This window comes from Plasmodium gonderi (assembly GCF_002157705.1).
Source record: "Plasmodium gonderi DNA, contig: Chr11, whole genome shotgun sequence".
NCBI lineage: Eukaryota > Apicomplexa > Aconoidasida > Haemosporida > Plasmodiidae > Plasmodium > Plasmodium gonderi.
The window spans coordinates 1,259,048-1,276,331 of NW_021628936.1; the positions used below are offsets into that span (position 1 = coordinate 1,259,048).

The 17,284-nt window shown below is 30.2% G+C and overlaps 4 protein-coding genes across 4 annotated transcripts; 2 read left to right on the forward strand and 2 right to left on the reverse strand.

Annotated features, from left to right (window-relative positions):
* Positions 1-1,064: 1,064 nt before the first annotated feature.
* On the reverse strand, positions 1,065-3,140 carry PGO_112680 (hypothetical protein, conserved; the record flags this gene model as incomplete). The annotated part of the gene is made up of 1 exon (XM_028688604.1): positions 1,065-3,140. One exon carries the CDS (start codon positions 3,138-3,140, stop codon positions 1,065-1,067), a length of 2,076 nt encoding a protein of 691 aa, XP_028544405.1.
* Positions 3,141-5,491: 2,351 nt separating this feature from the next.
* On the forward strand, positions 5,492-6,382 carry PGO_112690 (pyridoxine biosynthesis protein PDX1; the record flags this gene model as incomplete). The annotated part of the gene is made up of 1 exon (XM_028688605.1): positions 5,492-6,382. One exon carries the CDS (start codon positions 5,492-5,494, stop codon positions 6,380-6,382), a length of 891 nt encoding a protein of 296 aa, XP_028544406.1.
* A 2,226-nt stretch (positions 6,383-8,608) lies between these two features.
* Positions 8,609-12,772, forward strand: PGO_112700 (hypothetical protein, conserved; the record flags this gene model as incomplete). Its single annotated transcript, XM_028688606.1, has 1 exon — positions 8,609-12,772. One exon carries the CDS (start codon positions 8,609-8,611, stop codon positions 12,770-12,772), a length of 4,164 nt encoding a protein of 1,387 aa, XP_028544407.1.
* Positions 12,773-13,341: 569 nt separating this feature from the next.
* Positions 13,342-15,981, reverse strand: PGO_112710 (hypothetical protein, conserved; the record flags this gene model as incomplete). The annotated part of the gene is made up of 1 exon (XM_028688607.1): positions 13,342-15,981. The coding sequence occupies one exon, from the start codon at positions 15,979-15,981 to the stop codon at positions 13,342-13,344; it is 2,640 nt and encodes an 879-aa protein (XP_028544408.1).
* Positions 15,982-17,284: the final 1,303 nt, after the last annotated feature.

Genomic DNA, 17,284 nt, shown 5'->3' on the forward strand with positions numbered 1-17,284 from the left:
AAGTTATTGTGAAAAGATCGAAAAAATGCTTGGACTATGTAGTATCGTATAACATTATTCATTTGTTTTTGTCTTCCATCACTTATGGGGTTCCTGTGTCATGTAAAACTACTACTGGGCATTACGCCTTAGACTTTTTTTTTTTTTTTGCTAGATCTCATTTTAGCTAGCTGACTTTTATTGTGTGTACTTTTGTTAACTTACTATTTTTGTTATACATGTTTACAAAAAATGTGCCATTTTGCAGGTTCATGGTATGTTTGTTTTTTTGTTTTCGCTACCGTAACAGTGTTGTTGAGCGAATGCCTATGTTACAAGGAAGAGATGAAGGAAATTAATTTAACCTACCCTAACGCGTAAGTGATAAGAATTGAATTTTCTTATACCACATTGGAATAACATTTATTTTATAGAATTCAGTACCAATAGTTGTAATTATTTTTGTTAAAGCAAATGTTTTACAACATATTTTGTAATATATGTAACGTATGTAAGAATCTATAAATGGAGACAATAACAGCTACCAAATGGATACTGATGATTCGTTTGTTTGTATAAATGGGATTAAAATTGAAAAAAAAAAAAAAAAAAAAAAAAAGGGAGTCATATTTATGGTAAAAGCTGCAACGCACATAGAAGGTGATGTAAACAGCTTCCATAATCACAACATGCAAAACGGTTTGATGTTTGTTTTGAGAATTGCTTAACTGAACAGAAATTACACAGTTCTGTTTTAAATTTACAGAAATGTATATGTATATACGCACGTGAGCAGACATGCATGTACACATACATTGGGAAAAAATGGAAACCACAAAAAAATGCAAACTTTAATTTGACTTGACTCGACGTGACATAATTTGACTCGACTTAATTTAATTTTTTTCCGCTTTTTAATTCCACGTACTCAAAGTTTACTTGCTAATTTTAAATACCTTTTCAATCTTAAAAAACTTTTCTCTTTCCCTTTCTCGTTGGCTTGGTTTGTGTGTGGGGGGTTATTCTTGAGACACGGGTAGAATTCGCAACTCCTAAGACGACACAGTAGGAGCGCGTGAATTTTCTCAGGACCGTACATTACTGGTGACGAGCTCTAGATACTTATCAAAATGAGTTAAATTGGGGAGAATCGCTTTTAATTCTTCATAAATTTGCTTATTATCTATCTGCTTGGCCCTCGCAAGGACTCTTTCATATTCACTTGTATCATTGTGTTTGAGGAAAAGGAAGAAATTGTTAAAGGTTTTGATTAATTCTGATTTCAAAATAATTTCCAATTCTGGGAGAAGGGTATTTGAAAGGTGTTGATAAAAGGGTAGATCATTTATTAGTCTACTTGGGAGTTTATTACTTGCAGAATTGTTAAATATTTTTAAAAACAAATCATTTATATTTTTACAATTGTAGTTAATATTTACGTCTTCTTTATTTTTATATACAAGAATAATTTGTTCAATAAGAGAGAGTAAGTTTTTGAGGACTTGCTCATTTTGTGCGTGTGATAAGAATTCATATATAAGTATAATATATCTCTTATCTTTTACATAATAAGCTAGTTTATTTTCATTTTGAAAAAGAATTTGTAAGTTATCAATAATAGGTTGTATGATTTCATTTTTTCGTTTGTCTGGGTCCTTAATACTTTTGATTGCCTTGGAGTATATCATATTTTTCCAATCTACGTAAAAATATTTATCATCATTAAATTGATTTATGTGATAGAAGAATTCTAGAATGACATAAAAACCATAGTAATCATTGAATATATTTTCAAAATCATTTACAATTTTTTTAACAATAAAATCGTTCAACAATTTTGTATCATCCGTAATTTTTAGTAACCTAATTATTAACAAAAAATTAACACTATTTTTACACAATTCAGGGATATCATTTTTTAAAATTTTTATTAAATTTTTTTTATGTTTATTTGTAGCATAGCCTAGTAAATAAATTAATGCTTGATTTCCCAAATTGGAAGATATGAGATATTCACAACCTTGGTGAATAATTTCCATTATATTTTCTAAATCTTGATCGTTTAAAATTTCACATGATGTTAGGAGTATATTATGTGAAACGATGTTGTAAAGCAATTCCTTTTCAACAATATTTTCAATCAATTCAATAATGTATTTACTTATTAGTGTTTTATTTTCATCGCTAAATGTGGTGAACATTTCTTTAGTACTTTTTTTCAAAATATCTACTGACATAGTTTTTAAATCACATATGATTTTATTATTGTTGTTGTTACTATTAGGCATAATCAGGTGATTTGTCATACTCATTCTCATATCCATTTTGAGTTTTTTAAAAACGGCATGCCATAATCTGGAAGCAAATTTGGTAAAAAAAGTTTTCGTGTTTTTTAATAACCATTGATATATATCTCTTTTTATATCTTCACACTTTGCGTGTTTATAAAAACACTGGAATATGAGAGACACAAAATTAAAAGTGCTAATATCGGCAAAATGTTCACACAGATTTTTCCATAACTTTTTTTGGATTTCCTCATCTCCATTTATTATTAGAGAAGATATAATGTGATAACCTAAATTAGTACGAGAAAATTTTACAAGTTGGACTTTTTTTAAGTCATTATAGATAATGTTTATTTGTCTTTTTTTTTCCATTTTATCCTTTGTCTGTAGCAAATCATTTAATTGTATTCTCAATTTTTTGTAGTAGTCATAATTTTCTACTACAACTTTTTTTTTGTATTCTTTTATTAATTTTTTTTTTTTGGATTTTGACAGATTTTCATCGTTCATAATTTTTTTGCATTTTTCGTTTAAAACTTCGTTCTTTTTTTCCCCCTCTCGTTTTTTTTTTATTTTTTTATTTTTATCGCTTATTTGTTTTTGTGTCTTAAGCGTTTTTTTTTTTCCCATATTTTCTTTGTGTAGCAATTTTTTCACATTCTTCTTTTCTGCTGTATTATTTTTTTTCTGAACACATTTCTCCTTTGAATCGTTTGAATTACCGAACCCGTTGTTGTTCCTCTTTCTAATTATTCCATTTCCTCGTTGTGTTTTTTTCTTCTTACCCTTTAGTAAAATTACTCCATTTTTCCCGCCCCCAGAATTATTTAGCTTCTTCAGTTTGTTTTTCTGTTTTGCAAAACTTTTTGTCATTTTTTCTTCCTCCTTCAAACTTTGTGTTTTGGAATGTTCAGAGTCGTAAATTGTGTTCACCACTTCTCAATGATGCAGGTGGGAATCTGATGTTTGGGGTATTTATCTAAATTTATAGGACGTTCGATATTACAACCAATCTTTTTTTTTTTTCTTCTATTTTTTTTCTATTCTCCCCTTTTTTTTTTTTTTTCCACCACCTCACTTCTTCCATTTAAGAATGATAATTTAAGCCTCTTCAAATTTTATTCATTTGAGAAATTTTTGTAGCAATTTTCCTTTTTCATGCATAAAAATATGGAAAGTAATTTTTTTTTACCTTTTGGATTATTTAAACTTTTTTTTTTTTTTTTATTTATATTTTATTATTTTTTTCTCGAATTTCAACCGTTTCGTGTATTTTTTCGTATACCTGCAATAAACGTTCTTTTAAACTATAAAAAAAAATTTTTTTTTTTTTTTTTTTTTAGTTCACCATGAATTTCCCCGCCCCTTCTTTGGAAGAAAAAAAAGAAAAAGCACAACCTATTTGTGGTAAAAATCTGCAGCGATGAGGGAGAGGAATGAATGCATTCTGCAAAAGATTAGTACATGTTTCAAAAGCTGAACCAGAACCAGATGTGAAACAAATAATGTAATTCCTTTATTCCAATAAAGTGCAGAAGTTTGAACATAGATATATATATATATATATATATGTATATTTTTTCATACATGTAATTATATAGTTTAAATGACGGTCTGCGCGTAGTTGTGCTTGGGGGTAAGAGCAACGTCATGTTGTGACGTTTTTTCTCTCTCATCCTGGTGTTGAAAAGGACTCATATATATATATATATGATGCCTCATATAGGTATATGTATATATATATATATATATATGCACCGAGAATGTAATTGTACATATAATAATATGTATATATATAATTTTATGTTTGTAAATATGTAAAAGAGTGAGAGAAGAGTAAATCCCCCCCTGCCCTTTTTTTTTAAGATTTAGAAAACTGCGAACAACTTTTTTCTTCTACATCATTCGGGTATACATTTACGGGAGCAAAAAATGATGCATTTCCTTTTCCTCTCCATCCTTGAGCAACATACTAGTAAATCTATTCATCCATGCATATATTCACATATACATATTCACTGAATTAATGAACACATATTAGTGCATATGGGCTTATGCTTAATGCTGCCACTTGAATAATTTTGATATCTGACTAATATTGGGGGGAGATTAGGCAAAGGGATTTTTTTTTTTTTTTTTTTTTTTTTTTTTTTTTTTTTTGAGCTTGCGCTCAACGATCGAATCTACAATTTGCATATTAAATATAGCATTATGCAGTAAATTTTTTTTATTTTTCTCCACCTTGAGATATATACCCCCCCCCATTGGATCGGTCATTTTTATTTTTTTTTCATTCTATCACCTTAATTTTATCGCCTTTAATTTTATCGCCTTTAATTTTATCGCCTTTAATTTTATCGCCTTTAATTTTATCGCCTTTAATTTTATCGCCTTTAATTTTATCGTTTTTAATTTTATCGTTTTTAATTTTATCGCTTTTAATTTTATCGCTTTTAATTTTATCGCTTTTAATTTTATCGCTTTTAATTCTATCATCTATAATTTTATTACTTTTTTTTTTAACATATTTTTCAAGACCTTTTATTTCACTCGCACAAAGAACATTACCATTTAAGCAATGTTTCTTCATATTCAACCACTGTTATGTATCCTTTAGCAACATCGACGTAAAAAAATGAGAAATTTTATATAGTCGCAGCATATAGGATGTTCTTAAAAAAACGAAAAATTTCAGCTACAATATAACAATATAAAAAAAAATAATATATTTAAAATTATAATGAAAAAGGGATTTATATAAAAGCAATGTAGGGAAAAAATTGTGCATAAAAAAAAAAAAAAAAAAAAAAAAAAAATATGACATGGCATGACATAACATGACATGACCATCTGATCAAGCACTACATACACATAATTCATCTACATACCGTTTTATACTCTTTAATTATTAGTCCTTTTTAATAAAAGAAAAGATAAAAATTAAAAACTGTTTTTTTTATTTTATTTTTAAAAATAATTGTACAAAGCATATTACATTCTACGTAAGTGCAGCATAAGAGCAAAATCATCACCTACAGCTTTTGCGAGGTTGTAAAAGATCTCTACAAGAAATATCGGTGAGGGGAAAAAACATCCACGCGTGTTTACCTGAACACGTACATACATAACCGGGTATATACATACCAGTGCAGCTTATCTGCAGTCTTGGTGCCGATCTACACAGTTGTTAGCTCATGCAGAACCATTTGGAGAACCTGAAAAGAATGGAAGAGCAAAGAGATAATGATTCTATTTTACTAAAACATGGATGGTGTGAAATGCTGAAGGGAGGAGTGATAATGGATGTGAAAAATGTAGAACAAGCGAAAATAGCAGAAGAGGCAGGAGCTATTGGTGTAATGGTTTTAGAAAATATTCCATCTGAACTTCGAAATAAAGGAAGTGTTGCTAGAAGTGTTGATCCAAGCAAAGTTGATGAAATAAAGAAGAACGTATCTATTAATGTATTAGCGAAAGTTCGAATTGGTCATTTTGTAGAAGCACAGATTTTGGAAGAGTTGAAAATTGATATGATTGATGAAAGTGAAGTTTTAACCATGGCTGATGAAATTAATCATATTGATAAACACAAATTTAAAACCCCATTTGTATGTGGATGTACAAATTTAGGAGAGGCTTTACGAAGAATTTCTGAAGGTGCATCTATGATAAGAACCAAAGGAGAAGCAGGAACAGGAAATATAATTCAAGCAATTAAACACATAAGGACAGTACGTAATGAAATTAATTACTTATGTGGATTAAGTGAAAGCGAAGTTTATAATTATGCCAAAAGAATTAGTGCACCCATTGATCTTTTGTTACTTACAAGAAAATTAAAAAAATTACCTGTAGTAAATTTTGCTGCTGGTGGAGTTGCAACTCCAGCAGATGCTGCTATGTGCATGCAGTTAGGTATGGATGGTGTTTTTGTTGGTTCAGGAATTTTCGAAAGTGAAAATCCAAGGAAAATGGCTACATCTATTGTTGCTGCAGTTAGCAATTTCAACAACCCAAAGATCCTTTTAAATGTAAGTCTCAATTTGGGAAAGGCTATGTGTGGAAGCACGACCATATGTGAGAAGTGGAAGAATAAAAATGAGGAACAGTACTAGGGTGAAAAGCAGGTGAAGAGGAAGTTGCAGAACGATTGATGTGTAGAGGTTCATGCCTAGTCGTCTAGATATAATCGAAACCGATTCTTATGGATTTATTGTGAGAGAAGAGATGTGATGCACCCACGCTGTTTCTTGTAATGCTTTTGTTGTGTGAACTTTTTTTTCTTGAATCCACTTGCGCTAATGGAATTGCGCACGTATATATCATATTACAAGCGTGTGTTTTATGAGGGTATTCAAGAACGGCAAAATAGAATAAAAATAAAAATAAAACAAAAATGGCATAAAAATTAAATAAAACAAAAATGGCATAAAAATAAAATAAAACAAAAATGGCATAAAAATAAAATAAAACAAAAATGGCATAAAAATAACATAAAAATAATATAAAAAAACAAAATAAAGGAAAGACGCTTACTCCAAAATGAGTTACCGTCTCCATTCTTTGCTTAAACTTTTTCCGCTTGCTGAATTAGCCACACGGAAATATTCGATGTTTCTTTAGGCCTTTAGTAGTTTAACCCATTATTTTTGCTATGAGCTTTTTTCCTTTTTTTTTTCCCTTTTTTTTTTCCACTTTTTTTTCCATTTTTTCCTCGCTTTTTCTTTTCTTTTTTTTTTTTTTTTTTTGCGTTGTTTTGTTTCGTTTTGTTTTGAGTGTTATTTGCATTTCACCACAGAAACCATTCGCAATGGTTCACCATTTTTCTGTTTTTTGTAACTGTTAACGTCAGACACACACACACACACTGTTACTTTACAAATGTTTGCACCAATTTTGTGGTGTAACATTTTTTGAACACCTTTCTGACATATGTCTTATGGAATGTATATAACAATTTTTTTTATGAAAAACAACACCACCCTTTTGATGAAACTTGATTAATAATGTGAATGACTTAATGTGCCGGGAGAGTAACTGCATGATACACTCCCCAAGAAAAGTTATGAACCATGCATGTGCATAAAGCAACACATGTATATATCATGGGTGTTCGCATTTCCTCTGATGGCATAATATGCGGAAAGGTGAGTATCTTCTCCCCCTGGGAGAAAGTTGTCTTTTCTTTTCATATCTTTTCATATCTTTTCATATCTTTTATTTTATTTTATTTTATTTTCATTTATTTTTTTTCTTTTATTTTTTTTAACTTGAAAAAGGCTAAATATTCGTGTCGTCAGTGAAATATACCATGTATACAGCAACATTTGGATTAAATTTTGAAGGGAAAACGCAATAGGGGAAGACAGACATACCCCCACCCTTCCCTCACTTTTCAACTTTTTCTTTTCATGTTGTATGTACACGAAAATGGAAAATTTGCCAAACATGTATGTCATAAGCATTTGCACGCAGGGGCACAAATAAAAAAAAAAAAAAAAAAAAAAAAACATATACATACATATGTAAATCACATTTACATCACATTCACACGTGTAATGAAGAAGACTGCTTGCTTTACGAGTCATACACATTTGTGTGTTTGCATATGATACATATATGCATATATGCCAATATTTTGTATATATCCATATGTCTGTATGCTTGCATTAAAAAAATCTGTTCATATGTGCACCTGTTTTCGTCCTATTTTTTTTTTTTTTTTCTTTTTTTGCATCCCTTGGGAGTAATTGCACGCAAATATAATCCCTCGTAATTGTACAACTGATTTAGTGTGAACCTCAATTGTGCAAGTCTTATTTTGTTTTTGCGATTTTTATCTGCCACTTTTTGGCCATTCTATTTCATATTTTTTCCACACCTCGCACTGTTTAGCACTTTTTTTTTTCCACATTTCCCTCCTTCCTTTGGGTTACACACAATTGAGTACCTTTTAGCAAAGTATTGTAAAGCTACAGTTATGTACAACATAAGGATGCAAACGGGAATCACATTTGTATGAATAATTTTCGCTCACCTCAATCTTTTTTATTTTTTTATTTTATTTTATTTTTTTTTTTTCAACTTGTAGAAATTGAGTGAAAAAAAAAGATTGAGTTCATAATTCATGTATATTAATTGGACGGACACATAAGATACTTCGAATTGTGTTAAGGTTGTTTTTTCCGTGGAATGTGTAACATCAGACATTGAGTTGTACACCTTATTTTTGTAGCCTCTATATATATATATATATATATGTATATATATATTATCGAAAAGTCTTAGCACTGTGTTTATAAAATTTACAATAATTCATCTTAAAAAAAAAAAAGAGAACCATGATGGGTGGAGAAGTTATCATTGAGAAGAACCCTGAGAAAAAGTTTTGTGTTGCGAGGAAGGAACCTCTATGTGATAGTGTCATTTGGGATTTGTTACAGAACTATTATCGAAAGGCAGCAATAAATGCATGGAAAGAAAATGTAGTTCCATCATTTGTAACTAGCAATAGTAAGATAGCTAAAGATTACGCTAGAGTGATAATTAATTACATGAGAGACTGGTTTAATAGTACAGAATGTGATAGAAATGTTCCTATATACATATTAGAGATTGGTGCTGGACATGGGAAATTTACATACCTAATTTTAAGAGCATTAACAAAATATCAAAAATATTTTAAGAGCATGAACTTGCCTGAGAGACCATTTGTATATGTTTTCACCGACATTGCAAAAGATAACATTACATATTGTATGAACAATGCAAGGTTAAAAAGGTTTATTAATACAAGGGATAGTTGTGATGGCACTTACACAAGTAAAAATAATTTTTGTTATGATTCTGAGTTTGAAAAAGAAGAAACTATCAATTATGATTCATGTACAAACAGTTCTGGTTATTCTTCATCTAATAATGAGACAAATTATTCAGAAGAAAAAAATCGAAATTATTACAATTTTTCAATGCTTGATTTTGCATACTTTGATGGAAATGAAACAAATGATAAAATTTATTTACAGATTTCTAAAAATTATATTCCTTCAAATACACCAATTGTTCTGATTTGTAACTACGTCTTGGATTCATTACTAACTGATGCATGGATTGTCAATGGGGAAAATGATTTTAGAAGGGCACTTCTTTCTGTTTACTCTCCAAATGTAGAAGAAGACAAAACCAGTGCAGACATTATGCTACGTATGTCTGTAACATGGGATTGGGAAAAGGTAAATATAGATGAGGAAATTAAGAAAGAAAAGGCAGAAAAAGGAGAGAAGGTAGAAAAGGCAGAAAAGGGAGAGAAGGTAGAAAACGCAGAAAAAACAGAAGAAAGGGCAGAAAAACCATCTGATTACTTAAAAAAGTATCCAGATATTTATAAAGTACTCAAATTATATTCATATTTTAATCAGACTTTATCTTTTGTCTTGCCAGTAGGTGCATTCATATTATTTAATAGAATTTTAAAACTTAGTAACAATAAACTCTTATGCTTAATTGGGGATAAAGGTTATCAGTCATATGAAGAATTTAGAGGATATAGAGAACCACATATAGTAGTCCATGGTAGTCTTTCCTTCATGGTTAATTTACATGCTATCTGTCTTTACTTTCTTTCTTTGGGAGGATATTATATACACACACCATATTCTGATAGCTTTCAGATAGTAACTCTCTTGATGCACAACAAATGTAGGGAAAAAGATTGTGAATTGAAAATGATAGAAGAGATGAATGGAATTGGTGGGGGTTGTAATTCCTTGGATGATTCTACAAATTTGCATTCTGCTTGTGCATCTGATTGGAAAGGAAAAGATAAAATAAGGGAGAGAAAACATTTTTGCATTTTGGATTATTTTAAAAAGAATTCTCAAGAAATGCATCTAAAGAAGAGATATCAAAAACAAGTGAGTGTAAGTACATCATCGTCCAGTTGGAAATTAAAAGAAAATACAGGAATGAACAGATCAAATTGGAGCAAACGATCCTCAGGTGATGAGAATGTGTACAAAAAAATGAAAAAGATAAATTTGAAAAATTTAAATAATATGTCGATAAAATTTGGTGGAACCATTTCATCCTTTTTTGATAACATGGAACAGTTTCCACCTGATATTTTAATTAGCTGGCAAAAAGCAATTATTCATAATATTAATAATAACCCTACAAATGTAAGCATAAAAGAGTTAATATCTTTATTAAGATATTCAAATCATGATTCAGATGTATTTTTCAATATACGAAATTTGTTCACTAATTTGGCTAGTTACCCAAATATTAATGGAAGAACAGAAAAAGATATTTTGTTAGATATAAAAGAATGTTATGAAAATTATTATTCTTTAAAAAATGATGAAGACATTGCAGATGTATGTGGTCATGTGTGTATGAAATTTGGAGAATTTGAAAAGTCCATATATTACATGAAACAAAGTTTGCGTAACTTTAAGAATACACGCCATTCTTCAACATATATTAACATTGCATCTTGTTATAAAGTCTTAAGAAACTATCACAAGTCTATTAGATTCATCAAATGTGCTATCAAAATGTCTAATAAGGAAAATAAAAAAGCTGAAAAAATTAATAAAAATGGACTCAATAGTTACACAAAATTTTCGCAAAATAATATAAACCATTCATATGATTTATTATACAATATTCAGTTTTGCCTTAACCCAATTACTTATGCTATTGTGGGTATCAACTATTTCGTACAAAATGATGGCTTATACTATTTGTCCTTTGAAAATAGAATAAAACTCAAATATATTTTTTTACTTTCAAGAGAAGAAGAATCTGTGTTAACCTTTATGAACATCAAGTATAAAAATTCTGCATATGAGAAAAGTACTAGAAATATGGATCTATCAGAAATTAAAGTTGTTAAAATTTACAATAATAATGAGGTAGTATCTATGAGTAATTGGAACAACACATCGGATGGTATTAACAAAAATATTGATTCAAAACAATTGAAAGGAGTGAATAAAGGAGAAAAAAAACAGTCATACAAAAATATAACAAATTTGAAAAAGAATTTAGTTGACTGTTTAACCATGTACAAATTTCAATTTTGTGTAATCGATGTCCCTTGGGTTATTAAGGCCGATATTGCAGAATTGATGCTGGAGAACTCAAAGCATATCTTCACTTATGGTACTTTATCTGACAGCTCTAAACGCTGTTTAGAAGTGATTTCGAAATATAAAAAGAATTCTAAACAAATTAGTTGGGTAAACAACAATTATATCCATGATGAATGTTTATACGAAGCAAAAGATGCATTAAAGTACATCAAGAATATCATCTCAGTTACGGTAACTCACTACAGTATGAATTTGTATAACAATCAGAATGATTCCATTCCTAGTGCTGACATTTTAACTGAGGACCTGTGCACGATTTTGAATATATTGCAAATTGTCTTGCATCTGAATGTTACTGGATTGACTGCAAATTTTTTGAAGAAGCAAAGTGGGTTCAGTGGTGCTCACGCCGTGCAGGGGGTTAGCTCAGAAGGGAATCCGCAAGACAGGATTGACGAGCAGCCCCAAGACAAACTGGACAAGCAGCCCCAAGACAAACTGGACGAGCAGCTCCAAGACAAACTGGACGACGCAACTGGGATGACAGGGACTTCTCCCCCAGAGGTAACACAAGAAGAAGAGAAAAAAACTGTAAATCTAGAAGATGAGCACTATGTGTCCCTCTCAGGTATACTAATCTTCCAGCAGCAGAAAAATGCATCAGAGGAAATGGATGTACATGGAAATTACCTTTTGATGAATAACAGGAATGAGGAATTTCTTACAAAAATTAACTTTGTTGGAGTTCATGGTTCATTATGTTTAAAAAAAACATTATCCAATTGGTCAGTTCAGGTTTTTAACTCTGACAATGAAAAGGTTATCGAAAAGTCGGGAAGAATTGCAGCTAGCCAAAATTCCAATGATGTGTTCATTAGTCAGTATTTGATAAAAACAGATGGAAAGTGCAACGGGGTGAAGCATTTTTATGAGTATGACTTGAAGGGTTCAGGAAACGGTTCCAATGAATCCATTGATTCGGACATCGATATATTGGAGATATCTTCAGACGAAGAATGGAATAATACAAATAAAAATGGGTCGTATGCAAAAGTTGCATCTGGTCAGGTAGATGCAGCCTCTGATGCAACGATTGATCAAGGAATGGATATGAAGGAAAAGTACTGCGATCTGCATGAGCCTCCCACGAACCCAGATGCAGCATTGGCTATGAATCCAAACTGTGATAACATATTTGTTGACAAAAATTTGGAATATCTGAAAAATATCTCTGGTAAAAGATTTTACTCTATTGGGAAGGAAGTGTATGAAAACATAAACATAGATGAATCATATATTGACGTCACAGTTAATAATAATTGCTTTTATTCCAGAATTGTTGAAGGGATACAAATGTCACATAAAAAAGGAGGAATCATGGTTAATTTTAGGTATAATTCGGGACAGTGAAAAAAACTTTGTGTAATGCTGGAAACTGAATTACTTTTACCAGTAGTGCAAATGTCACCTTCGCATGCAAACTGTGTACACACCGACATGGAATTCCTATTCGGAGCAACTTTGGCTCGCTACCGACACTTTCTATTTATTTGATAGTCAATTTTTTTTTTGAAGCCTTGTACTTTTTGCCGGATCCTCGAATCGGGGCAAAAGAAGAGGTTGCTCCGATTAGCGGGTTTCATGCGACGTTAAAAAAATGAAAAATTGAAAACGTTCAAACGATTAGAAACGGTTGAAAGGGAAGAAAACAAAAAAAAGGAAAAAAAGGAAAAAAAGGAAAAAATTGACAACAAATATTAAACGCAAAACCATACATTCGTGAGGCCATATTTTTATAGGACCATACATTTGCAAAAAAAAAAAGTGTGGTGTTGTTGTCACCAAAACGTTTTATATCCCTTTTTTTTTTTTTTTTTTACTTGAATCATTTGTGTCGAAAAAATATTGCATTCCTAAGGGATACATAGAATATGGATTCCAATTTGAGTTAACTTCTATAGATAAGTTACCACTTGGGATCATAACATAATTTGAGAAAACTCATTTCCCAAAAAATCGTATTCAGAAAAGTTCATATAGGATGTTATGTCAAAGTTCAAATCGTTCTCAGACATTTTATTCTTCAGCGTGTTCATCTTCTTCATCGTCTTCATCTTCTTTATCTTGTTAATATAATTTTTGATCTGATTTAGGGAGATTTGAAAATGTTTTTGGAATTTGTTTTTGGTGATTTGGAGTGTTTGACAAATTTCTTCATCTGTGTAAATTTTTTTCTTTAAAAAGAGGCCAAACTTCATGAAAATGATTAATTTATTAATTTTTTTTTTTAAAGAATTACATATAAATTTTCTTAACCCTTTAATCACAATATCGTTATACATAATTTCATTGATGCTATGAATATCATCCGAATTAACGATTAAATCTTTGTAGGTATTTTTTTCAGGGTGTGCAGAATTGCTATTTTGATATGTGATTGGTTTTTCTGCATCTATGATATTAACAGCAGAGGATAAAGCTTTTTGAACCCGTTCTATACTCATATTTAACCCGTGACTTATTTCTTCTATGCTTGGTTTTCTTTCATTTTTTTCTGCAAAATTTTCTTCAAAAGTTTTTATTTTGCTATAATCATTATACGTATGTGGGGAGACGGATACAAATGTCTTGTGTTTCTGATAGTAATTATACGTACTATTTTTGGCCCACATGTATACATATTTTGTTAAATTTTTTATTCCTAATTTTTCTACGTCATATTTTTTGAACCCATTTTTGACAGCATCTAAGCTAACTAACAAAAAATCATCTTCGGTTAAATTACTCGTAAAATTAGATTCAGCTTTTTTTATTATATTATTAATTAGTGGGATAAAATATATGAGTAGTTGTTGTGATAACTTTATTTTCTGTTCTAATTTTTTTATAAAAATTTCCTTTTCATAATTATAAGCAAAAATTATTTCTTCTAATAACGGGGGTCTATTTTGTAATTTTTCAAGCATATAAATTGAATTCTCAAAAAATACCACATCTTTGATACATTCCATGAATTTTTGAACTTCTGCGTTTATTAAATTCTCACAATCTTTGTACTCTACGCTTTCTTTCCCCTCAAAGTAATCTGCAAAAATGTCGTGTTCATATGAGGCATTCATCCCGGTATTTTTTACCACATTGTTTTTTAAATAGGTTTTTGTATCAGCTAGGAATTCCGTTCTTCCACTCACCCCTGCGTCCTCCCCTACATGGGCTGTTTCTCCGACATTTCCAACTTTTTTTTCTCTTCTTCTTCCATTTCTCACATAACATTCGGTGTCTTTCCCTCCTCCCTTCACGCTTTTATCTAATGGAGACTCTTCTATGGCACCTTTGAATTCTTCACCTTTTGAAGTTAAACCATTGTTGTTCATTTGACATCCAGTTTGCATATTCACACGAGCTGGATCATCAGGAGAGTCCGACTGAGAAATTACATCCGGAAGGGGGAAGTCTAACATATCTACCTTTTGTCCAGGTGAAGTAGAATTTCTAAACAATAGGAACATGTTTTTCTTGTTATAAAAGTAAGTTTTAATTAATAATTCTTCATCTTCTTTTTGTACTAATGTTTTCATTTTGTAAATATAAACAATTAATTTTTTTAAATTTTCAACTGATACATTAATTTCCTTTGACCATAAATCTAGGGTGAGAATTTTTTTTTGATCTCTTATACTTTCATAATATTCTAATCTTAACTTATGAAATAAATATTGTTTTATCACTTCTATGTTAACAGTTTTTCCATTTAGCAATAATATATTTTCTTTGAGTCTTTTTTTCTTTTTTATATTAAATATATTTTTATCCTTAAAGGATAGTAAAATGTCGTTAAGTTTTCTTTTTTCCCTGTCGTATATTTCGTTCATATATCCTCTCTTAAGTTTTAGACGAATCTTCTTCTTCTTCTTCTCTTCCATGATGAGTGATGTTTCATTTTTGTTTCGTTCGTTATGTCGTCTTTTTTCATCCATTAACTTCATTTTCTTCTTCTGATCAAAGCTTTTGCCATTGATATTTTCTTTTTCTGCATTAATCAGATGCTGCTCCCTTTTTTTCCCTTTTTTCATATTATTAATTAAGAATCCAATATTAGGATTAGCATTGAGTGTGAAAAAGCTAACTACTCCATCTTCAAAATTTACATTTTCATCAACCATCTTATTTATTACACTACTTTTGGATAGGGCGTTAAAATAATTATACACTTTTTTTTTTGTAGTACTTCCATCATTTACTTCTTTTTCTGGGTTGATACTTTCTTCCCATGGCTGATTAGATTTAACATTTGTCGCATAGAATCTGCTTCTGCATCTGTTTCTCCTGCAGCTTGTGGTTTCACCCCATTTAACATTTCTATAATTGTCATATTTGAAGAAGACTCTTTTATGTTTCTTCCTTCTGAAATCTCGAAGATTGTTCAATTCACCTGTTCCACATGGAAATCTCACACTCGTTACTTGATAACCCTCTACGTTTTTGGCATTTTTACATAACAGTATTAGATAGTGTACATAGACACAGTAATATTGAAGAATACGTCCTTTTCTAGCTATACTTCTAGTCTTGAAGTTGAATATATTTATCGCTACTATAAGTAATGAGAGGAGCTGCATCCGATGTTAGTCATTCCTGTTGGACATTTTCATGCCGTACCACCAAAACGATTCAGGGGGGGGGGGCAAGTATATATGTGTGTACATATATATATATATGCATATGTACATATATATGTGTGTACATATATATGTATATATTTTCTTCTTTGCGTGTTTGACCTCTTTGTACAGACACGATGGACGAGGTTCGTAGAGATGATTCAATATCGAGCATAAAAATTTATTTCGTTTTGGTGTGGTGATGACAATCAAGTAAATTTATAATTCTAGAGGGGAACACCTATTCTCACCTTTTTCCTTGCTATTTTAAATAGTTTTTATTTTTAAAAAAAAAAAAAATATCAAAGTTGGAGAAATGATCTCCTTTGTTACATGAAACTTGTTTTTTTATTTTTATATATCTGACAGTAAAAACCCGTTTGTGTAATTCTTCCATTAGTAAAGTATTTTTTTTTGGCACATAGAAGATTAATTTTCTATTTAAAAAAAATAAAATAGAATAAAAAATAAAATAAAAAAAATAGGCTTAACAAGTTTATAGCAGTTAAAACGGGAGTCCTCTATCTTTTTATGCCTTTAAAAAAAAAAAAAAAAAAAAAAAAACTAGCACATAAAAAGAGATATGGAGAAACAAAATATGTGTGCAACCCATAGGAGTATACACAAGTTGTTGTTCATATATTTTAGTGTGTTTATGTAAGATTTTGCTTTCAAGCATAAAAGGGTTATAAAAACACTACTTTTAAAGACTCATTTTGTTAACACTTGTTGGGGTTTCTTCTAGTTCGAATAGTGTGTCCTCAAATGTTCAAGTCAAGATGGTCAAGTAAGAATCGAAAAATAAAAAAATATGCATACAGGTGGGTACGCACGCGAGAGCATCAATCTATACATACGTATATATATATACATACGTATATATATATATATATATATATATATATATATATATATATCCTATGCATGCGTAGATACATGGATACACTTTTTTTTGAGCAGGAATTGCGTCCCGTTAAACATATCAACTGCTTTTTAAGTTATAAACAACATTGACCATAGCATATTTTTTTTATGTGGCATAACTTTTTTTCGTCATTTGGGTATCATAAGAATCTGCTCATTATCCGCTGTGGACCTGCAGAAAAGATGTTCATCCCCTTTGGTGTGAAGAACATAGCTATTTTTTCTCCGTTTTTTTCCCTCTCTCTTTTTTTTTTGTTCATAAAACGAAGCAATGATTTAAATGATATTCTTGTGCATACATATTTAATATCAAACATAATTAAAAAAATGTTGGGGA